This window comes from Triturus cristatus, chromosome 3_2 (assembly GCF_964204655.1).
Source record: "Triturus cristatus chromosome 3_2, aTriCri1.1, whole genome shotgun sequence".
Classification (NCBI taxonomy): Eukaryota; Metazoa; Chordata; class Amphibia; order Caudata; family Salamandridae; genus Triturus; species Triturus cristatus.
In genome coordinates this window covers 1,221,166,330-1,221,190,864 of record NC_140584.1, presented here as the reverse complement: position 1 = coordinate 1,221,190,864, position 24,535 = coordinate 1,221,166,330, and the positions used below count along the sequence as shown (strand labels likewise).

Sequence of the window (24,535 nt, the reverse complement as noted above, 5' to 3'; positions counted from 1 at the left end):
TGGCAGGCCGTAGTGGTACGGCCCGTACACACGCCTGAACGCTCACTATCACTACGAGTGCAGAATTCAAAAAGAGAGGAGGAGGCTCTGCTGTAGAATGGCAGGCCGTTCCACGGTTTAGGAGCAGCGCAAGAGAAAGCCCGTCCACCTGATCTGGCTCTGTGCATGTGTGGGTTGTGTGTGAGTAGGTGTCCTTCGGAGAAGAGACGTCTGGGGGGTTGGCGGAAGGAAATGCGACTGTTTAGGTAAGTAGGTAGGGCCTAAGTTGTGTAGTGCCTTGAATGCGTAGGGGGAGTTTTAAATGATCTTCTAGTGAGTAGCTTGGTGATTCCGGATTCTACGTCTGATGCCTGCTTAAGAATCTACACTCGGGCCAACGAAGAGAAGTGACTGGACATTGTCTTTTGATGCTGCCAATGATGGGCACTGTGCACAGAACCTGGCAGGATATGAAGACGTCATCAATACATCACTTCCAGTGTTGGACTGGCCTATAGGGTAACTGCTCTTCCAGGTGAGTGTGTGGGCCAGTTTCTGGGCAGATTGTGGGCCTGTCTTATGGTCTGGTGGGCAGGTACTGACTATTATTTCCCTGCTATTGCTTCAAACATTGCTTAAAGCAAGCACAACGTGTCCAGTCGCTGCTGTCTAGCAAGACACCTATTTACAAGTTCAAAGCCGCCCCGATTGTCAAATATGGGCCACTTTTTTAGCTATTGAATTTACTAGCGGGCCACTTTTATTTTGGTGCTGGGACCTATTTTCTTACCCAGTCTGACCTTGTGCACTGTATAGTATTTGAAACTAGGCCTCACCTGAAGGAAGTCCATGGTTGACATCTTAAACATCGCCTCTATCTCACAGATTTTGCTGTTCAGAGTCAATGTTTCCCTTTTGCGTTTAGCTGTGATCTTTTCTTCAGCCACTTCGAGGTTGATCTTCATTTCTTGCAGCCTCCCGAGCTCTGCTTTCATTTTTTCTTTCAGGAACAGCTGCAGTTCTCCAAACTTACTTTCAATGTTCTGCTCCTCATCTTTCAACTGTTTCTGTCAGGAGTAAAGAAGGAAAGGTCACATGAGTGTCCAATCAAAGAGATGACACTGCAAGTCTCGCTCAGGAGAAAGCTCTACCAAGAATCAAACACACTAATGCTCTATTAAGGATTACTCACTTATTGAGATGTTTAAAAGCCAACATAACAGCAATTTCACAAGAAGTCTTCAAAAACTCATTCTGCTCAAAATATTTCAGTATGAAAAGGTGTTTAGATTCAGTTGTGTGCAACAAACTCATCAACCACGACCACACAGACACAACTATATCAAAATGCTTCATCTAGCCATCACTACACCAACCACCACCACACTGATTTGACTAAATCAACCTGCCACGGCATCTACATTTCACTTCACCGACCACTATCATAAAGGCACCGCTATATCAACCGGTTGCAACATCTACATTTCACTGCACTTACCACCATCACACAGACACCACTATATCAACCTATTACATCTACATTTCACTGCACTGACCACCACAACACAGACAAAACTAAAACAACCTATTACAACATCTATATTTCACTGCACTGACCACCACCATACTAATTCCACTATATCAACCTGATTCTGCATCTGCATTTAACTTCACCAACCACTATCACTAAGTCACCACTATATCAACCTGTTACATCTACTTGTTGCCTCATCAACCACCACCACACAGACACCACTATATCAACCTGTTACCACACCTATATTTCACTGCACTAACCATCACCACTTAGACACCACTATATTAACCTGAATTGGAAGTGTGTCGCAGTGGCTGGGGTGGCTGACTCCGGGGCATGGGGCTCACAGTTCAAATTCCAAGCACCGGAGGCAGATCAGCTAAGCATCATGTGACTCTGGGCAACAGCTCACTTAGAGGCTGATTTTGATCTCGGTCGGAAGGGCACCAAATCGGGTTCGGCCGGAAAAACTACGAGGCGTACGCGTGTTTTCCGGCCAACTCGTACAGCTGTACGAGCTAGCAAGTACGATGCGAGCTACATGAAATTCAACGACTGAGTCGTTTCCGGGTCCGAACCGCTCCGTACGTCCCGGTCGAAGCTAACCGTGGCGTTCAATGGATGCGTTTACAACTGAGCCAGTACGATGCACGCGTCGGCCAGCCTGTGCGACCCGAAAAGCTCCCGGAGTCAGACTTTGGGGGTCTGCGTCGGACCCCCTGACACCCGCAGCCCTACGATTCGGACACAGGGGGAGACCTAAGGGTCTCCCCAACACAGGCATGTACGGTGCGGGTGGCACCGACGCGTACCCACTGTAAGGGGCGCACTTGTTCAAGACGTACCCATTCAGTCAATGGGAGCCCATGTACGTGTCGTACGACCGGCTCCCATTGACTTCTATGGGAGTCCAACCAAACCGAGTCCGACAGCATACGTGCGCATCGTACTCGCTCGGTCGGACTGTAGGGGTCCGACATGGTCGGAAAACACTCCAGATCCGACTGGGTCGGAGTGCTTTCCGACCCGGATCGGAATCGGCCCCTTAATGTCCCCGACGACTTCCAGCGTCCTTACTGGTGATTAGTTCGCAATTTGCAAATACAGGGTTGAAACATCTACATTTCACTGCACTGAGCACAACTGCGCAGACACAACTGTACCAACCTTCTACAGCTTCCACTTTTACAGATTGAGACAGTGCTCTGCGGAGTGCCCAGCTTGAGACAAAGAAGAATCCGCCAGCTCCCTGCTTGAAGCAAGACGCTAATGCTGGCTTCTCACGAACTTGTTTTTTCCTTTACAAGGGTAACACAAAAGAAGAACATATTTCAAAACACCATTTAGAATGTATTGTTTCTTATGTGCTAGTTGCTCTGCTGACTTCCATTTGTTGCAAAAAGAAGAATTGATGGACAGAATGCAGAACAATGTCATACATTCACCCTAATACAGAGATCTGGGACTAAATCCATCATGTTTTTTGCTCATCATGCCATTCCAGTTTGGACCCAGGCATATGCAAATCAGTCTTGACCCTGTGCCCAATGGGAACAGTCCAGCCCGAACTGCCAGGCCAGGTCCTCCCTCTGTCAGGTCAAACCACACAGGAGCAGAACGACGCTAATTTCCAATGCACCAATTGAATCGTTCCGGCAAGGCTTGTGTAATCCTTCACAGGTAAGTTCCAATGGGGGAAGGGGAATTGGACAGAGAAGAGAAATCTCCAAGCTCACTGACTGTTCTGTTTCGTCTTCTTCTACTTTTAAGCGCTAGACAGCGCTGAGAACATTAACATTGATGACTATTAGTATTGTATCAAGATTCTTAAACTTACTTTCTTAATGTAAACTAGCTCGCTCGCCTTACCATTATATTACTTGGAGTTACTTCTCTTCTTACTTCTCAATTAGTGTTTTAAGTTACTTGAGAAGATGCCACTTAGTTCTCTTTTCTTGTTTCAGGAACCACTGGCGCGACTCCAGTTTTCAGCTAAACATGGAAACACTTGGGTGAGTATTGTTTATTAATTACTAGTTTATATGTGCGAATAAGAATTACCACCCACTACTCTCGTACTCACAATGAAGGAACTAAAGTGGGCCTTGTAATGTAACCGTTGTCAGACTTCTCTTCCTTTCTCACGTTGCAATGCTTTAGTTTTCAATGCCCAATTTAATTAGCGTTAAATTTTAGAACTAGCAAGGCTTTTTAAGGACCTCAGGTAACACTGCGCATGTAGCGTTTGCCTGCATTACCCAAACCTAGTCATCATAACGATAGAGCAGAGGATAACCAAGTTGGCGCTTGATTCAGTTTTATGAAAGGAACTGAAAACGTGAGCGTTTTCAATGACCAAGAATTGGAGAGGAGAAACCTCTTCTTTTAATCTTTTATTTGGTTGATTTGATTTCTTTGGTTTCTTTTTATGGGAATCTAGGTTTTAGTCGTGTGGATAATTACCTCGTAGTTATTAGCATTTAACACATTCAGGAAAGACTCTGAACTAATATTTGTGAGGGAAAGAACTATGAGCGTTTCTTTAAATGTACAAGTAATATCACTGACCTCCTCTCTGGAACATTTTACCCATTGGAACTAAACGCATTATAAATTTAGTATCGCCACTACCCTGACTAAACTTGCGTGACGCCCAAACAGCTCCTCTTTAGTTGAGTTCTTCGGTGAAGTGTGCCTTAGAATGTTGGAGCGCACTTCACCAGACGGGACATAGCAGTGAAAACTAGACCGCTGAACAGTGGTGTGCTGGAGGATGTTGGCGGCCATATTGGAATTCCGACGATGCCAATAACCTCGCCAGCTCAAAGGCAAATCTGTTTGTGGGTAAGTTTGGTGGGTCAAAAAGGAGGAAACATTAGCCACAGTCGGTTGAGAGGGAGGAAACCGCCCGCGATTCCTGACACCCTCGACTGGAACAAGCATCCTCGAACTGGTTTCGGGATTTCAGCCCTCATCAGCCAGGATAGCTTGACTCCAAGTGGCATGGAGAGCACTGGACCCACATCTGGGCGTACCCGTCCCACTTGGGGTGACAAATGCAAAAAGAACAAATGATGGACAGAATGCAGAACAATGTCATACATTCACCCCAGTACAGAGACCTGGGCCTAAATCCATTGTTTTTTTGTTCATCATGCCATTCCAGTTTGGACCCAGCCACATGTAAATCTGTCTTGAACCTGCGCCTAATGGGAACAGTCCAGCCCGAACTGCCAAGCCAGGTCCTCCCTGGACTGGAAACAAGCATCCTAGGACCGGTTCCGGGCTTTCAGCAAGTAGTGGAACAAATGTATTTATTTCATCCTTGGAAATTTCTCCCATCCTATCTAACTTTTGACTGGGAATAATGGTGGAGGATATCTATTCTATCTCTAAACACATCTCTTATGTCATGATTTTTTTCTTTCCTTTTATCAGTTGTCATGGAGCAGTAGTTACCATTAACTTTATTAGAATAAAATATTACGGGCGTCACAAGTGATTACAATCCCTTTGCTCTTAGGTTCCCCGTCTTACCACCGCTACATAAAGTAATGAAAGTATGCAGTCCTGAAGAAGGTGGATGTAAGTATTCCTAATCCACTGAAATGTATGTCGGCCTGTTGGACCTCCAGCTGGCAGCATAACCATGGACACTTGTGAAGGGTTCTCGCCATGAGTTTTTGAGGCATGCCAATTAAAGCTGGATTAGTAAAGTTCTTGATGCGTGAATGTGTGTGTTTGATATGTTAGGATGTGATGATGGTTTGTATCACAATGTGGGGACATGCACAATTATGCTTTTTTCATTTTATAAATCAGAGATTTACAACATGATGAATTATTCATGAATTGCACTGTAAATATGAATACTAAAGTTATGTCTTCATGTTGTAAAATATAAAACAATATATGATAATTAAAAACAATATTATGTTCCTAAAAAAAGGATCTGCAATAAACAAAGATATAAATAAATACATTATTGTTGAATCCACTTTTGACTATAGCAAGGGAAGGTCCATCAAGCTAGTTATAGCCATTGATATATATAGTTCTGTTTTTTTTCCACATTCTCCCAGACCTCGTTAATAACTGTAGGGGGTACCTTTGATCTATGTAAACACACCTCTTCAAACAGTGTATCCTTTCTTCAACTTCTGTGACGGTGAGCAGTCAAAATATTGATTTTTTAATATCGACCTACAGAAATATCGAATTTTTAATATCGTAGGGACAGAATATCGGTGCCCATAATATCAACCTTAAGGTAAGTGTTATTGTTTGTTTTTTAATATCGAAGTAAGTAATATCGAAGTTAGTAATATCGAAATAAGTAATATCGTTAGCAAAATTATCATTGTTAATATTATCGATCTTTATATCAGTGTTATTTATTTTAGTATGTATTTTATATGCATGTTTTACATATCTTATAATGTATTTTTATTGTTTTTAAATATATGTATTACATTTTTATTATTTTTAAATATATGTATTAAATGTTTAGAAATTAGTAATTTTTTAAAGTAAATTTTACGTTTTAGTATCAGAGCGGGTTATGGGTTTATAGGGGAGTACGGTGGGAAGTAATTTAATTAAAATTAATTAATTGATATGTTCTATTTATTGGTATTGATTATTAGTTTATTTCTAATTAATTATTAATTGGTAATTATTTTTTATTAATTGCTTAATTTATCATTATTTTAATTATAATTATTACTTTATGTATTATTGTTAATTAATTCATTGTTAATGAATTGTTAAGGAATTTGTATTCATTGATTATTTGATAATTACATTAATTATGTTAATTTTCTTGCATAGCGGGTTGTGGGTTTATAGGGGAATAGGGTGGGAAGTAATTTAATTATTAATAATTAATTAATAAATGTGTATGTATTCTTACTGATAATTAATTTATTGTTAATTAATTACTAATTGGTAACCCATTTTTATTACTAGATTAATTTATAATGATATTAATTATAATTCATGTATTGTCATTTTTTATTTATTTGTATTGTTAATTAATATATTATTAATTGGTTATTATTTTTTATTAATTGACAATTACATTAATTGCATTTTTTTAATGTGTAGCGGGTTGTATGTTTATGGGGGATTAGGGTGGAAAGTAATTTTATGTTATTTAAGTAAATATTAATGACATTTTATTGGTATTTATTATTCATTTTTTAGTTAATTAATTTTTAATATGTTATTTATTTTACAAAAATTATTACATTAATAAGTATGTTAATTTAACCCCTACGCTATCCTACATTTTCAACACTATTACATTCACTGGAGTTGGAATAGTGATTTTAACCCCTACGGTATCCAACACTTTCCCTACTTTTGCACTCACTGGAGTGGGAATAGTAATTTTTACACCTACGCTATCCTACACTTTCCCTACTTTTGCACTCCCTGGAGTGGGCATAGTAATTTTAACCCTTACGCAATCTAACACTTTCCCTACTGTTGCACTGTCTGGAGTGGGAATATTAATTTTTACCCCTAAGCTATCCAGCACTTTCTCTACTGTTGCACTCACTGGAGTGGGAATAGTAATTTTTACCTGTACGCTAGCCACCACTTTCCCTACTATTGCACTCACTGGGGTGAGAATACTAATTTTTACCCCTACGCTATCCAACATTTTCCCTACTGTTGCACTGTGTTGAATTGGAATAGTAATTTTATTACCTCAACTATTTAATATTTTTTGTAGTATTTTAGTTAATGTAGTATATATATTTAATATTAAAACGATTAAAATAATTTTATTTTTTTAATTTGGTTTATATATTTATTTAATTTGTATTTATAATATTGTTTTACGTGTAAAGATGTATTTATAATTTATATGACATTTAAAAAAATATAAGCTATTAAAATAATTATTACAAATGATTAGTATGTATATATATATATATTATATATTATATGTATATGTTTAATTTATTTTTACATTATATATATATATTACTTATAATTTTTTAACATTTTAAAATATTTTTAACTATGTTAAATATTTTTATATGTATTATTTATTTTATTTTACATTAGTTTTTTTAACTTAAATAAAAACGATATTTTTAACAACGACATTTTTGACATCGATATTTTTTTCTCAATATTTTTGTACTTACCATAATGTAGCTAGGATGTCAATATTCTTGACTTCGATATTCTTGCATCAATATTTATGTAGGTCAATATTCTGACCTTCGATATTTTGTCAGTGATTCTTCTGTGACACACACACCCAATTACCACATGTGCCGCTTATCAAATACCACATTTTAGAGATGACACACACACCTTTATCCTCTTCCCAGTGTGTTCCTTACATGTAAAAATACAAATATATATTCTAAACTATTTGTTGCTCAAATTATATCCAATTGATTTTATTCTATTTGAATTTTCAACAATTTTTCCAGCTTCTTCAACCCAGTATTCTTGATAAACTTATGTATAATTTAGTCAGTCATGCAACAAGCAATAATGCCTCCTGCTGCATTCACACCTAATCGTGCTTCCCCCAAATCAAATTTAGATGCCCTTGAAGGGGTTCATTCACACACAAAAAGAAATGTGCTATTTTAAGGCATTGTTTAGGTTCAGAAGGCCGTAGTATCTTAAAACATGTTGCAAAGATTGTAGTTTTGTTTGTTGAAGGTGAGGGTGACGGAGTTGGAGATGAATATGCCACAGCCATAAAATCTATTGACACTAGATTCAAAGCCTGTAAAAAAATGTTACGTAGGAAAGGCACAAATTTTATGAAAGAGCGTCTGCATCTAGCTACGTGGGTGCTTTACGTATTTTAACTGTTTCATGCTAATATAAAGCGTTTGAAGAAGAGATGATTAGAGACCAATTAGTAGAGAAAACAAGCGATAAAAAGGTTCAAAAAGCTTACTTGTTGTGGAAATGTGGATTTTCCTGATCAGTTATGTCCCCTATCTTGGACCCCAACGGTTCTATATGCATGTTACAAGTACATGTATGTTCCCTCCAGTTCCAGTTTCTAAGACGCAAACATATGTGTGTCTTCCGTCGACATGTTCTCTGTCAGATCCGCCATCAATGGGCTGGATATTCGATTCCTAAGTATGAAAGGCCACCGACTTTATATGGCTAAGTTACTCCATTTTTACAGTTCAGGCAAGTAGGCCCGATTCTGTCCTCAAAGCCTCTCCCTGCTCTCTGTCTCTGACAGCTTCAGCTTGAGCTCGCATCTGTATCCATGAACTTTGTCCTACTCCCTGTGCAGCTAACGGTGCCTGCCTCGGCCAGTTTTCGCCTGCCTGCCAAGAAGTTGTATTTCACCTTCGAATTATCTATTTTGCTCTTCAGCCGATGCATTCCTGTCAAGTGATTTAGGTAAACATTTCCTTTAGCTCACAAGCAAGGACTCAGCCTTTCCGTCCTCCTGCAAGTGATTCATAGCCCTGCTGCCATGGAAAGTTTTCTGCCCCTCGCATCTCATATAGACACTTGAACGCTTGTACACGCACACACAGTTAGTATAGAATAGATTCTGTCCGAGAGTCCTTCCTTGTGGATAACATAGTTCTCCAAACATAGGATGGTAGATATGATTTGGGATTAGGTTGACTTGACCCCCCAGACTTCTCGTCTCCACATGTAGAGCTAAATGTCAAGTCCCCTTCACCCCCTAGTTGCACGTCAATTACACGTCATGCTGCTGCGCGCGCATCTATGCCAAGTATTATCTTATAGATCCACCTATGTCTGATAATACAAACCAATCATGTTTCTTTTATTCCTTGTTACGCCTAGTTTCGATTATGTCACTGTCACGTCATTTTTCTTATCAAATGTTACGCCTTTTACATTCGTTTCATTGTAATGCACTTATTATAAAAATACATGTCTGTCAATAAATTATTGTACTTCACTTCCTGAACCCTCGTGGTGACGGAACCTGAAGGCCGCGACTCGAGTCGGCCATTTTGAATGGAATAAAGCCCATTTAGAAAACCTCTTATACCACGGATTCTGCCTCTTGTTATTTTGAGCTATTTTACTTTATTTAAGATCCCGTATGAAATTCAGTCCGGTATATTTTATTTACCACATAATGGCGCCCGAACAGGGACACTTTCTCATCTCACGCGCCGGCGGTGCGTTGCAGGCCCGGTCTCCTGCCACAGCTGGACGGACCATAAACGCGTACCAGCAGGATTTCCTGTAAGCTCCCTCCGGTCAAGCGGGGGCGACTGAGGCTGCGATCAACCCAGACGAGGCGGTGAGAAGTGCGAAGTATCCCGACCAGAGCCTAGCTGAGAGAGCAAGATCCGAGGTATACAGAGGCCCACCAGGTTTTCCGAAATCCCGATGTCCAGAGGGTCCGCTGTCCGCAGTCATCGAGTCCTGTCCATTCTCTGAGGCCTTCCGTTTCAAGGAGCTACTCGGTGAGTACCATCGCCGGGGAGGCGTGTTGACGCGCACATAGGTTGTGCCGGTCAAGACGGATTTGGGTACACAAATCCGGTCTGCACTGTTTAGCAGTGTATATGTACTGTTTAGCAGTATATCAAGTATTCCGAAGTATTCAGTTATTGTCAAGAATTCAGCGTGGTGATTAGTTAGGCAGACTGTCATCATTGTCGATCATTGTTAAAATGTTTAATGTTTAATGTTTAAAGTATTCAGAAATGTCTTGCATATTGTGGTATGAATGACTGTTCATTGTTCACTGTTCATTTATTGTGTTTTTCGTATTAAGAAAATTCAAGAGTAAGTATCAGATCAGTTGTAAATATGCCGCTCTTCTCGAAGTTAAGACAGATTACTACCAGAAAAGGGGTGCTTGAAGAAGCAGTTCCTATTCCTCCTAGGGACACTCCAGGGCATTTTATGTACCATAAACATGGCTTAGATGCCATATTATTTCTTGATCTATGGGTAGATTATACCAAGGGATTACCGGAAAGTCAAAGGTGGCCCATAGCGGGAACCTGGGATGCAGAGTGCATCATGAAAGTGGAGGAAGAGTTATGGAAAAGAAAGGTCAGACAGTCACAGAAAGACGCTGTTGAGTTATGGCGTAAAGAATCTCATAGACGAACAGAAAAAGCACGTAGACAAGAAGAGAGGAGTAAAGAAAGTTCAAATAAAGTTCAAGAAAATCTATTAATTGAGGAAGGTATCCGAGTGAGATCAGAACAAGTAAATAGACAAAGAAATGCTCTTATGAATGGTATGTATCCCCTACTAGCCGAAGGATTACCTAAGGCTGCTCCAGAGATACCAAAAGACTTGCCACCCCCATTATTTCCAATTAAGGTACATCCAAAGGGGCTTCCCAGAACCGCAGAAGATGTTTTTCTTTCCTCATATCTAGATGACGCAGCTCCCGAGTATGCTAACGCCGCACCACATAGACCGTCTGGCGGAGGGGTTCAACGTCAGGATCAGGTATCTGTCCCCGTGCAACAGCAAGTCCCGACGCAAGCTTCGGCAAGCACATCTGTTTCCGCATCTGTCTCCGCAGTCGACTCTACAGAGGTATCGACACCCATAGTTGCTGTGTCACGTTCAACGAACCCATTCACACCCGACGCCCCAGATAGGGCCACGGGAGGTGCTAGCAGTACTTTTACACCACCTAGAATAAATAAACTTGTCTTTCAAGAGTCAGCACATTCACGTACACCTAAATTCGTAAGTGAACGTACGCTTAAAGAACTCCTTGTAAATTGTAGATATGACCCGGTGGTTGGTAAAGAGGATGAAATGGTCCTGGCATCATTACGTATCAGGCGAGCCGCAGAGTATTTAGCGAGGTTACCAGGGATGACTACGCATCTAGACAACATATATCATTTTGTTCAAACAGGACGAGATCCAGGATGTATTAACAGAGCTATGGAATTCCAGAAAGTAGAGATACAGGGGGAACTGTTACGTTTCCTCATAAACTGTATAATCAGAAATCAAGATCGTCCGGGGGTAGACCCGAATGCAATGCTTATTCTTACAAGATGGAGTCAGAATATATCAGAAGGGAGACACGATAAGCAAAATTGTATAATAGCCATGTGCCGAAAAATCCGTAAAGAAATAGAGCGTATTCATGAAGAAAGATTGGGAACAGACGAGTTTGAGCCAGATGAAGTGTCCGAATCAGGGAACTCCGCAAGACAGTCAGAGACCATAGCCTATGTAGGCAGAGGAAGATCCTGTGATAATGCTAGATGTTTTCCTGATCCAATACATTCTGTATGTCCAAATAATAGCAGAACGTATCCGACGCCTGTAATAAATCTGAAGTCTCCTGAACATTCGTTTCAAGCCGCAGACAAGATACTACGAGAACGAAGGGGTTACCACCTCCTCGATTCCATGGATGAGCAAGAATTAGCCAGATCAGCCGTTCACTGGATTGACAGTCCTGAAAAATACGGTGATGAGACCGTAGCACACACGTTTCTCAATCTCAGTACAGATGAACAACGCTTAGCTGGAATCTATATGATTCAGCAACTCCTCATATTATATAAGTGCCAACATGCTGACCCTGGTCCTTTACCTGATATATTAACGGAACTACTCACAAACAGATGGAGAGGTTCTAGTAACAAGCTAATTAAAGAGATATTAGTGTCACGTAAACAGTATGTCCTTTTTGTAAGTCCGGATTCTCTCTCGCTGCCCCACAGAGAAAGAGCACCGTACTATATAGATAGACAAAATCCGTTACGAGAAGTGCACCCAATAAAAGGCGAAGACAATGAGTTTCACCGTGTATTTGTTTACACACCCATATCAAAAATGGAATTATTAGAAATGAAGAAAGTAGTACCTAGTCATGACAAAGACCCAGCGGGTTTCCACCGAGAAATTAAAGACATGTTACTGATGGGAGAGTACACCTTTCCTGATATTATGACGATATTAAAGGTGCTTTTGCCTGCTGGCATTTATGAAAAACTGAAAGAAAAAGAGTGGGAAGTAGGAGACCAAAAGATAGACTGGACAGCATTAGCAGAGGAAGAAAGGAGCCGAACTGCAGGTTCGGGGCTCGGGGATAAAGTTAAACTGTTACCAGGTTTACTAGTACAGGTACTGCCACGTTTATTAACTACAAAAAAGGAAGATTGGGGTGCAATCACAGCCTGCAAACAAAAGCAAGATGAAGACACAAGCGATTATTATGCTCGATTTGAAAAATGTTTTGGTATAAATAGTGGTATAAAAGCAAGTAGTGACTCATATCCACATTTATTTGTGACAAAATTGGTGGAAAATGCATTGCCTCCAGTGAAGAATAGAATATTGAAATTCGAGAGTACCTGGCAAAGTAACACTCCGTCGCAAATGCTACAAATGTTACAGTATCATCACAATAGAATTAGGGATGAACAAGAACACGAGCATAGACGCATGAAGGATACAAAAATGAAAATGCTAGTTTCTCAGACAGTACCAGCAGATGGTCACAAAAAGGGTGTGACACATTCTGGTGATTCTGCAGTTCCTGTAAAAGGAACCTGCAATTACTGTAAACAACTAGGCCATTATGTACATGATTGTCCAGTCCTGAAACGTAATATAGCTACAGGTATTGCAAAAGAGAGACCACGATTAGTTAGACAAGATCAGAATGAACAAGGAGCTATGCAGCATGGACAGTCCATGCCAGTTCAGCAACAGTCCATGCCAGCCTCACAGCAACCCATACAGTTTGTGCCAGCTGCACCACCGTTGCCTGCTACTGCCACACAAACCACAACACGACAAATGTATCAGACTGCACAGTATGAATACCCTGAATATCAGCGCTACGCATGAACCAGCCTAGAGAGGGAAGTCGACTTACCGCTTATCGAGATTCCTGTAGATCAAGAAGGACCTTATGTACATAGTGAATTATTAGGTCAAGATAGAAAATTCTTACTCGATACAGGGGCAAGTCGAACAACTATAAAACGTAGTGAAGTTCCAGGGGCACCCCTCTCAGGCTCTCAAAATGTTTCCCTTGGTTTTTCGGGAAAACCTATTGTTAATGAAGTATCACAGCCTCTACCACTTACGATAGGACCTTTGACACGAACTACAGATTTATTGCTTACTAAATCATGCCCAGAAAATCTGTTAGGAATTAAAACTCTGAAAGCACTAGGAGCCATAATATGTTGTTCTCCAGAAGGAGTAAGGTTGTTTTTACGTGATTTTAAAGGTCACTATGTGTCTAGAGACATGGATCCCCGACTACAGACTTTACCAGTACATCTATGGGCACAAGGCCCTACGGATGTTGGCTGCATGAACATTACACCCTATCGAGTTACATTGAAAGCAGGAGTGGTACTACCACGAATGCGACAATACAAGTTACCGCATGATGCTGTAGTGGCTTTGCTGAAAATCATTGATGAGCTGATTGCCCAGGGAGTAGTTATAGAAACAGACTCCAATATATGTAATTCACCGATAATTCCGATTCTTAAACGAACTGACCCTACTGCCCCACCAGTATACCGATTGGTTATTGATTTGCGTGAACTAAACAAGTGTATTGTACCACAATTCCCTGTGGTCCCTGATATATCATCATTGTTGACAGCAATTGATTCCGAAGCAACATTCTTTACTGTAATCGATCTCAAGAATGCCTTTTTCAGCGTCCCAATAGATCCGGAAAGCCAATACTTGTTCGGATTCAGTTTAAATGGGCGCAGCTTTAAATTCTCACGCGCTCCCCAAGGATTTACAGAAAGCCCCAGCATCTACAGCCAAGCACTGAAACGAGAACTTGACAGTATCCACATGCCAGTCAATACTGCACTGCTTCAATATGTCGATGATCTGCTGATCACCGCAAGAAGCGAGCCAGAATGTGAAAAGGCTTCTCTGACAGTTTTACATTTCCTAGCCGACAAGGGGCACAAGGTGTCCCCTTCTAAGCTGCAATTCTGTGTTCAGCGAGTTATTTATCTTGGTCACTCGCTGTCCAAGGAGGGAAGGCAGCTTACACCAGATCGCATTCAGTTAATTGCTAACATGTCAATACCCCAGACACAGAAGGAGGTGCGGGCTTTCATAGGCCTCACTTCATATTGTAGGCAGTGGATCCCTCAGTACGCATTTCTAGCAAAACCACTCATTCAGTTAACCACACAGGAGGCAGCCACATCGACTGTTCTCCCTTGGACTCAGGAACATACACAAGCTTTTGAAAGCCTAAAGAAAGCTTTATGTCAAGCACCTGTTTTAGCAACGCCATGTTATAGCAAACATTTTACACTCTTTGTTACAGAACGCGAAGGTACTGCCTTGTCAGTACTCACTCAGGATCAAGCAGGATCACGCAAGCCATGTGCTTATTTTTCCAGTACATTAGATCCCGTAGCTCAGGCTTTGCCTGCATGCCTGAAATCAGTGGCAGCGACAGCTTTAGCAATCAGACAAAGCGATGCCATAGTATTAGGACACCCATTGACAGTACAAGTACCACATGCAGTAGAGGTTCTTGTGAACCGAACACAAACACAACACTTGACCATAGCAAGACTTACCGGTTATGAACTGACATTGTTTCAACCACACATAGAGATCCGACGGTGTAATACATTGAATCCTGCTACACTATTACCTGTAATTGGAACAGACCCACTAGCTCATGATTGTGTTGAAATCATTGAAATAAAGACGAAACCTAGACAAGACTTGACAGACGTTCCATTGTTAGATCCAGACCTGACGTTGTATGTAGACGGATCGTGCATGAGAACAAGTACAGGAGATTTAGTGGCCGCGTATGCAGTCACAACAGACACTGAAGTTATTGAAACAAATTGTATAGATACTTTGTCAGCCCAAGCAGCAGAACTTATTGCTCTAACACAAGCCTGTATTCAAGCCACAAATAAGAAAGTTAATGTATACACTGACTCACGTTATGCATTCGGAGTTGTACACGACTTCGGCGTGCTGTGGCGAGAGAGAGGTTATTTAACGTCCCATGGTGCCCACATTCAGCACGGACCCCTCATTCATGCTTTGTTAGACGCAATACATCTACCCACTGCTATATCGATTATGAAATGTAAAGCACACACGAAGGTTACTGATACCATTTCTCAAGGCAATGATTTAGCTGACAAAACAGCTAAACAGACTGCTCAGAATCGCACATTAGACATGACAAAGCCAATAGTTCAGACACCAACACAGTGTATGACAATTAAGGATCCCGCACTTGACGTAATTGACATACAGACACATGCCACAGCAGAAGAAATAAAGAAGTGGATTGAACTAGGAGGGATCCAGACAGATCAAGGATGGATGACGAAGGAGAAATCTGTATGGTTTCTCCCTGATTCCATGGTTCAAGTCATTATAGCTACAGTTCACAGTCCAGCACATTTAGGAGAGAAGGCTATGCTAGACAGCATTCAGCACATTTGGTTCAATAAACATTTACGAGCAGCAGCTAAACAAAAAGTTCGTACCTGTATGATATGTTGTCAGTTTAACCCAGGAAAGAGTGTTCCCGTAGAGCAGGGTGGATTTCAGCCTCCTGACCATCCTTTTGAAGTCCTCCAGATGGATTATATTCAGATGGAACGTTGTCGAGGATTCAAATATGTTCTCGTAGTTGTCTGCGCTCTCTCCCGTTGGACAGAGGCGTATCCCGTATCAGATTACACTGCCTCGACTACTGCCAAGCAGCTAGTTCGAGAATTCTTCCCACGGTACGGTTTACCACGTGTTGTATATTCAGATAACGGTCAGCCTTTCTCATCCGAATTAATGAAACATGTCTCACTTTTGTTGGGATATCAGTGGAAATTCCACTGTGTCCGACACCCCGAGGCAGCAGGTCTCGTGGAACGACATAATCAACTTTTAAAAATCAGATTGTCTAAAATATGTCAGGAAAAGGGTGTGGACTGGATAGTAGCCTTACCAGTTGCGCTATTTTACATGAGGATGGTAGCACACTCTCGAACAGGGCTATCCCCTTATGAGGTGATCTTTGGTAGACCACCGAATATGTGGGGGACGCCTATACCCCGTAAAATAACTGATGTTGACTGTAATATGCTGACAGATTACCTGGCTTCCTTGATGTCTGCACTACAATCTTGTCGTTCACAGGTAGTCGCAGCTTTTCCCGACAACACCGAGGTGAAACCTCATGATGTAATTCCCGGTGATTATGTTCTCGTCAGGAATTTTGATCGGAAAACCCAACTGGAGCCAAGGTGGAGGCTTCCTAAGTTGGTCCTGCTGACGACCAGAACAGCTGTGAAGATCGAAGGAAGAAAAGGATGGGTGCATTCCACCCATATAAAAAAATTTAATGGACTTCCTCCTGACACAGACAGTACTTCCCGTGTGTCTTCCCCCATTGACTCAAAGCTACCTTTGGCTGAGGCCAGTAGCACCGAACTCTATAAACAGAAACTCAGGTCCAGATCTAAACTGTCGGACGATTTGATTGTTTAAGTCCTCTCCAAGGTGAAGCGGTTGAATCTGTCCCGACATGTATCCCTTAGGTCTGAATCATGTAGAGTCCAGAATCATAATGAAACGACATGCTTATTGTAAATCACTGCGTAGCCACTGTATTGTGACTTTATTAATTTTGTTTTTCTTGAGTTTTTTAATAGTTACTGCAAGTATATTGTTGCATATGTATTATCCTGTTTCTAAACTTGCTTTCAATATAACTGATGAACATTCTTTTAGTGACCTACCGCCACATGAGTTGTCCTATAGACTTGCGCTGCGTAATAACACATTCATTAGTATGTTACATCATTCCCATCAGACTAGTAATGCCACCAATTGTTGGGTGTGTGGCCGACTCCCTCCCTATCAGAATAACAAAGGAGTTCTGCCTTTCTTTCCACATCCGTTCACACACAATGGCTCCTGTGGAGCATGGTTTAGTTTATTAAATTCCATAGACCCAGACACAGCAGTTTATCAACAACATTGGATATGGGGAAATTTGAATCTAGTTTTATTCAAAGTCTGTCACCCTAATAAGGAGGGTCACCCCAGTAGAACAGGAACTGATTTAGAAAATGAAGTGTATAAATTAGGTAATTTTACGCCTAATCTTATGATTTTGAATGTCAAATCCGAAGTTGAACTAATTCTGCCCACTATGTCAGTATTTCCAGTTAAGGGTGAATTATGTGTGAGAAAAGTTGGTTCCATACATATGGGCCATAGCCAATGCGTTACTATAGTAGAATATAGTGATCAAGGTAAATCTTCATTTAGAGCTTCTCGCCATTCTTACTTCATATGTGGCCAGACGGCATATATGCGTCTGCCTCTAGATTGGGATGGTACCTGTTACATAGCATTCCTTTTGCCACCTGTTTTCCTAGCTCCCCCTGATTATTATCAAAATGTTCATTTAGTACACAATAGAGAGCGAAGAGATCTCCCAGTTGTCGATTATACTGAGACAGCATGGGACAAATATGTAGATTTCAATAAAGGTATCTTTCCCTATATAGGTACTATATCAAATAGTAAGCTGATACGCAGACTCACCAAGACTCTTGAAGCTGTAGTAAACGAGACTATAGCCGCCCTAGGCAATCTGACAGAGGAACAATCAGTGATGAGAATTGTTGTTCTCCAGAATCGTCTTGTCCTTGACGTCATCCTGGCCGATAGGGGCGGAGCTTGCAGGGTCATCGGATCCAGCTGCTGCATATTCATACCAGAAAATTCGCCATCTGTATATAAAGCTATAACACGCCTTCATAAGATTGTAAGCCAGATACACGAAAATCCAGGCACTTGGACGTGGTCCGGGTGGTTTTGGAATGTGATATCAGCCTGGGGATGGAGAGTTCTATCCTTCCTAGGTATTGGCCTTCTCATACTATTCAGTTGCTGTCTATGTCTACAATGTGGACCAGCGATTTGTGGTCTGTGTGCCACATCGTGTATTCCACCACCAAGGTCTCGTTCAGAATGCCGGAAGAAGAAGGAAGAAGAAATGATGCTCCATGAGCAAATTGATGGAATAATGAAGATTGATGTCTCTTGAAGGGCAAGAAGGGGACAAGGAGGGAATGTGGAAATGTGGATTTTCCTGATCAGTTATGTCCCCTATCTTGGACCCCAACGGTTCTATATGCATGTTACAAGTACATGTATGTTCCCTCCAGTTCCAGTTTCTAAGACGCAAACATATGTGTGTCTTCCGTCGACATGTTCTCTGTCAGATCCGCCATCAATGGGCTGGATATTCGATTCCTAAGTATGAAAGGCCACCGACTTTATATGGCTAAGTTACTCCATTTTTACAGTTCAGGCAAGTAGGCCCGATTCTGTCCTCAAAGCCTCTCCCTGCTCTCTGTCTCTGACAGCTTCAGCTTGAGCTCGCATCTGTATCCATGAACTTTGTCCTACTCCCTGTGCAGCTAACGGTGCCTGCCTCGGCCAGTTTTCGCCTGCCTGCCAAGAAGTTGTATTTCACCTTCGAATTATCTATTTTGCTCTTCAGCCGATGCATTCCTGTCAAGTGATTTAGGTAAACATTTCCTTTAGCTCACAAGCAAGGACTCAGCCTTTCCGTCCTCCTGCAAGTGATTCATAGCCCTGCTGCCATGGAAAGTTTTCTGCCCCTCGCATCTCATATAGACACTTAGACGCTTGTACACGCACACACAGTTAGTATAGAATAGATTCTGTCCGAGAGTCCTTCCTTGTGGATAACATAGTTCTCCAAACATAGGATGGTAGATATGATTTGGGATTAGGTTGACTTGACCCCCCAGACTTCTCGTCTCCACATGTAGAGCTAAATGTCAAGTCCCCTTCACCCCCTAGTTGCACGTCAATTACACGTCATGCTGCTGCGCGCGCATCTATGCCAAGTATTATCTTATAGATCCACCTATGTCTGATAATACAAACCAATCATGTTTCTTTTATTCCTTGTTACGCCTAGTTTCGATTATGTCACTGTCACGTCATTTTTCTTATCAAATGTTACGCCTTTTACATTCGTTTCATTGTAATGCACTTATTATAAAAATACATGTCTGTCAATAAATTATTGTACTTCACTTCCTGAACCCTCGTGGTGACGGAACCTGAAGGCCGCGACTCGAGTCGGCCATTTTGAATGGAATAAAGCCCATTTAGAAAACCTCTTATACCACGGATTCTGCCTCTTGTTATTTTGAGCTATTTTACTTTATTTAAGATCCCGTATGAAATTCAGTCCGGTATATTTTATTTACCACAAACCTGACTTAACCTTACAAAAAGCGTTGGAAAGGATTGAAAGTACAACATCTTATCTGGAACAAATGGCGATTTCAAATTATAAAACTGCAACCTAGGAAGTTTTAGCTTTCAAAAGCAAATACAAAACTTTGAAAGTAAACCACGCGAAGAAAGAACAAGTTGAAAGGGGAAAGTTCGCTCTAAATCCTTGTACAAGCTTTGGGACTGTTACCGATGCGGCAGCACATCTCATCTTGGAAACGCCGGAGTTTGTCGTGAATTGATAAAACCTGCTCCAAATGTTTAAAAAAAGGACATTTCGCTAATGTCTGTAAATCTACTGGCAGAATGTCATTCAACACAGATTCATCTAAGAAAGTTCTCACTGTAGAACGACCCACAGGAGAATCATCCTCAAGTGAAAAAGATCAAATTTACATGGTAACAGGATCTGCTAATTCAGACACTACTAGCACACACGGAGTAAGACAACCCTTGTGTTTACTGAATGTCAATGGCGTAGACATCAAAATGCTAGCCCATTCTGGATCCCCTTTTACTCCTATTAGTGACAAGATATGGGAAGACTTGTTTCAGTCGCAAGGGATTTCTCTAAGACATTTGACAACATGACCAGTTGGTTATGGTGGAAAAACCATTAATGTAGTGGGTGAATTCTGTGTCAATTTATGATTTAAGAACAGTAAATCTCAAGGGGTTGTGTGTGTAGCCAAAGATGATGCTTATTTGTTGGGGTGGCATGACCAAGGTTATTTGGGGATTGTTCTGGATCCAAGTGATTTTAAAGAAAGATTTAGCCTGTGTTCAAACTATCAGGGAAGAAGAATGGCAGTCAATGTACCCTGAAGTTTTTAAGGAAGAGTTAGGTCTATTTAAGGGTTTCAAACACAAAATAAGGTTAGTTCAAGGAGTGGAAGCCGTGGTGCACAACGTTTGCAGCATACCTTTAGCTTTGTGGGATGCATTAAAAAAAGAATTGGACAAGTTGTGTGCCAAATTGAATCTCCCGAAGATGGTAAGTGGTTCAGTTTGCTAGACATGACGTCTGCTTATCATCAGATCGATTTGCATCATGAGTCTAGCAGACCTTACACTGCATTTATCACCCTGGATGGTTTATTTCGATTCAAACGCATGCCCTTCAGAATTGCGTCTGCATCTGCAGTTTTTCAGAAGATTGTGGAGATTATGTTCAAGGGCATGTCCGGGGTGGTGGTGTTCCAGGATGATGTGTTGGTGTATGGTGTTGATCAGAAACAACACAACGAAAAATTGCGTTCGGTGTTTGCTTTTCTAAAGAGCAAAGGAGTTACTTTGAGTCTAGAAAATGCTAATTGAATGTGAGCACTGAGGAACAATTAGGTCACAAACTATCTGCTGAGGTAGTTGAACCTAAAGGTATCCTAGTAAAAGCAATAGAAAATGTTGGTGCACCTGGAGGTAAAGTCCAACTGAGGGGCATATCATCAACGAGGCGATAAAAAATTATCGCCGCTTTTGCGTCCATTTTCGGGCGAAAAGCGGCGATAATATTATTGCCTAATCAGCAAGGTCACGATATCGCGTGAAACCTTGCATTAGCGCCTGAAATCTGAACGCCCAGCTTTGCATCTCTAATGAGATGCAAAGTGGGCGTTCCTGCTCTGACATGACTGGAGAAATGTCGCTAAGCGACATTTCTCCTATCATCAAGCCTCACACAAAGCAGCATAGCGACAAGAAAAGTAGCGATAACCCCTGTTAGCGCTACTTTCCTTATGCCTGCTTCAGGACTGACTTAGCCATAATATCCTATGGAAGGTGGATATCATGGCTAAGTTTGCCTTGCCCTATCATCAAGCTAACGCCAAACTTTGTGAGATTATCGCTGGATTTCCAGTGATAATCTCAAATTTGCCAGTTAGCGCTAGGATTTTTATCGCTTTTGAGATAAGCGTTGCTAATAGCACGCTATCTCAGCGATAAAAATCCATGTTAGCCGATGATAATTATCCTAGCGCTAAGTGCGCTTAGCGATAATTATCGCCGGTCCTTGATGATATGCCCCCGAGATCCTTTATGGGACTCATTGAGATTTATGATGGGTTCACACCAAATTGTGCTGCTAAGACTTACGATATGAGAAACCTTCTCAAAAAGAATGTGGTGTTCAAGTGGACTGAAGAATGTGCTGTGGATTTCAAGTTAATTAAAAAAGAAATTGCACATGCTATTCTGTTAAAACCCTTTGGCATTAATGATCACACGATAATCATGACTGATGCTGGTCGGAAAGGGCTGGGTGCCGTTCGTATGCAAGAAAGAAACGGCAAGGACGAAGTGATAGCCTTTGCTTCCAGAGGTTTGAGAGGAACTGAAGCTACGTACTTTGTGGTGGAGCGAGAAGCTTTGGCAGAGGTTAATTTTAAACATTATTTACGGGGTTCCAAGTTCACAGTGACAAAGGACCACAAACCTTTAGTTCAGCTTTTCACCACCAAGAGAGGAGACAGGGCAACTCCTCAGATTGCCAAGTGGAAATGTAGACTTATTGAACACAATTTCAAGGTCGAGTATGTTCCTGGAAAAAGAAATGTTCCGGCTGATTGTCCAGGCTGCCCAGTTGTGTGGACAATTGTAATGACTATGAGGACAAGAATTTCCATTCTGGTATTATTGTAAGTTATCTGGATGGTGCCATTTTTGAGTGTGAAGTGGACCAAGAAATTAAAAAGGTCATGAGTCTGGTGTGGAAAGGTTGGGTAAGAGGATGTTCTGGGGATTGAGGTTGTCAGCAAATATTATCTTTTATTTTTTTTGGAGAGAATATACAAAGTACAAAAAATGTGTTCATGAGCAAACCTAAATACAACTATATCTAATATATATTTACAGGGAATCAGATTATTTCGACATTTCGTGTATATATACTGTACGGGTAAAATCTATATTCATTTAATCCCTTTCGTAAAAGGAAAGACCTAAAATCCTAAAGAAAGAACTTAAGAAAAAATATAAAACATATGACAAGTTGGAAAAGCAATAGGATTTTACCTGACCCTATAGGTTCTAAAACCTACACCAGCCGATTCCTCCCTACACTTTGCTTTGTAATCCATTTCTTCATTGGAGCCCAAATTATCCTTCCTCTCCTGCTAGCACCTCGGCCTTTACAATTATTATAATGACTTCTCAAGATGATATATGGCCAGCAGGCAACCCAGCCAAGCATAATAAAAAGGCGGCTCCACATCCTTACATTGTGTGGCGATAAGCAACTGAGCCACAGCTAATGAAATAAAAACAAACTTATTCTTCTGATAATCATATTGTGCCTTTTCATCATATCCAGCATTGATGCAGGGGTTATGCGGATTATGCTCCCTATTGCTGTGGATAAAAAATCCTCTATTCCCTTTTTAAGGGGTCCCAATTTCTCACAACCGTAAAACATGAATTATGTCGGCTGGCCCTTGATCACATTGAGGACACTTGTTATGCTCTCTTTTTGCCCACCGGTGAAGTTTTGCGGGAGTGAAATAAAGATCGAATATAGTATAATAATGTTGGGCTTTAAGATTGGCTGCGAGAAATGTCCCCTTACCTAATGCTAGTGATTGGCACAGTTCCACATCAGGGTCTCCTATTTTGGTAGCCCACTTGGTTTTTATTGACTCCAAATCATCAGGAAGTGTGTCTATCAATATTTTATAGATATTTTTGATTTTTATCTGGGTTTGAGACATAGCCTCAATTAAAAGAATCCTATTCATGGAGATCTTTTCTTCATTGATTTGATTTAAAAAAACTGGTGAGCTGTTTATATTTAAAATACGTTCCAGATGCTATACCATACCTTTACTGCAACTCAATGAATGAGAGCCTCTGATCAATTAAAAATAGATCTCCCATCTTCAAAATCCCCCTTTCCTCCCATTGCCTACCCAACTTATCAAATTGATATGGGAAATTGGGAAGATCGCCACAGAGGCATATATCTATCGTACTTCCGTATTTGCATGAGCCCTACCATTTTGTTCCAAATTTTCCAAATTGCTATTACTACCTTGAACCTGGTCTTTTTGTAATAACTGGCCTCTATCTGTCGAAGAAGTACTCCCTGCGCTGCCTTGTCTATGGCCAACTCGTATATAGAGGGGAGGTCCCTATTTGCATCCTGCTGTCTGTATCCAATCCCTGATGAAATCACAAAGGCCATCTGTTCTAAAAAAGTTGCATAGTAATAAAATCTAAGATTAGGAGCGGACCATCCACCTCGATCTTGCGGTAATGTTAAAAATTTAGGGGATCGTAGAATTTTTGAATATTTCCAAACAAAATTGCTAAAAATACCATCCAGCTTCTTTAGATATAGGTCTTCAATTTCTAAGGGAATGGACCTAAACATATATAGGACCTTAGGGAGCATAACCATTTTGGGTATATTACATCTTCCTATAAGAGAAAGATGGAGTCTTTCTAGAAACAGTAAATCCGTACCGATCTTACATATCATAGGCAACATATTTATTTTCCAGATGGAATCTACATTACTGCTATTCTTGATGCCAAGATAAATTACCTCATCTTGCCTTCGGGGATCATTACAGGGAGTTTTAGAGTTACATAAGATTTGGGTTTTCCCTGTATTCAACAAATATCCAGATTTACGGCCATAATCATTGGCCAATTTCTGAATTTGGATAATTGCCTTTTCTGGGTCGGTGGTCACCACCGCAAGATCGTCGGCATAGGCCA

The 24,535-nt window shown here is 41.0% G+C and overlaps 1 protein-coding gene across 3 annotated transcripts in view; it reads right to left on the bottom strand.

Moving 5' to 3' along the window:
- Positions 1-24,535, bottom strand: part of LOC146859506 (tripartite motif-containing protein 10-like) — a 357,986-nt gene that overhangs the window by 107,568 nt on the left and 225,883 nt on the right. For all 3 annotated transcript variants that reach the window (XM_085650217.1, XM_085650216.1, XM_085650218.1), the window contains one exon: positions 816-1,046. In XM_085650217.1, the coding sequence (XP_085506343.1) occupies positions 816-1,046 (231 nt within the window). The remainder of the gene's footprint in view (positions 1-815; positions 1,047-24,535) is intronic.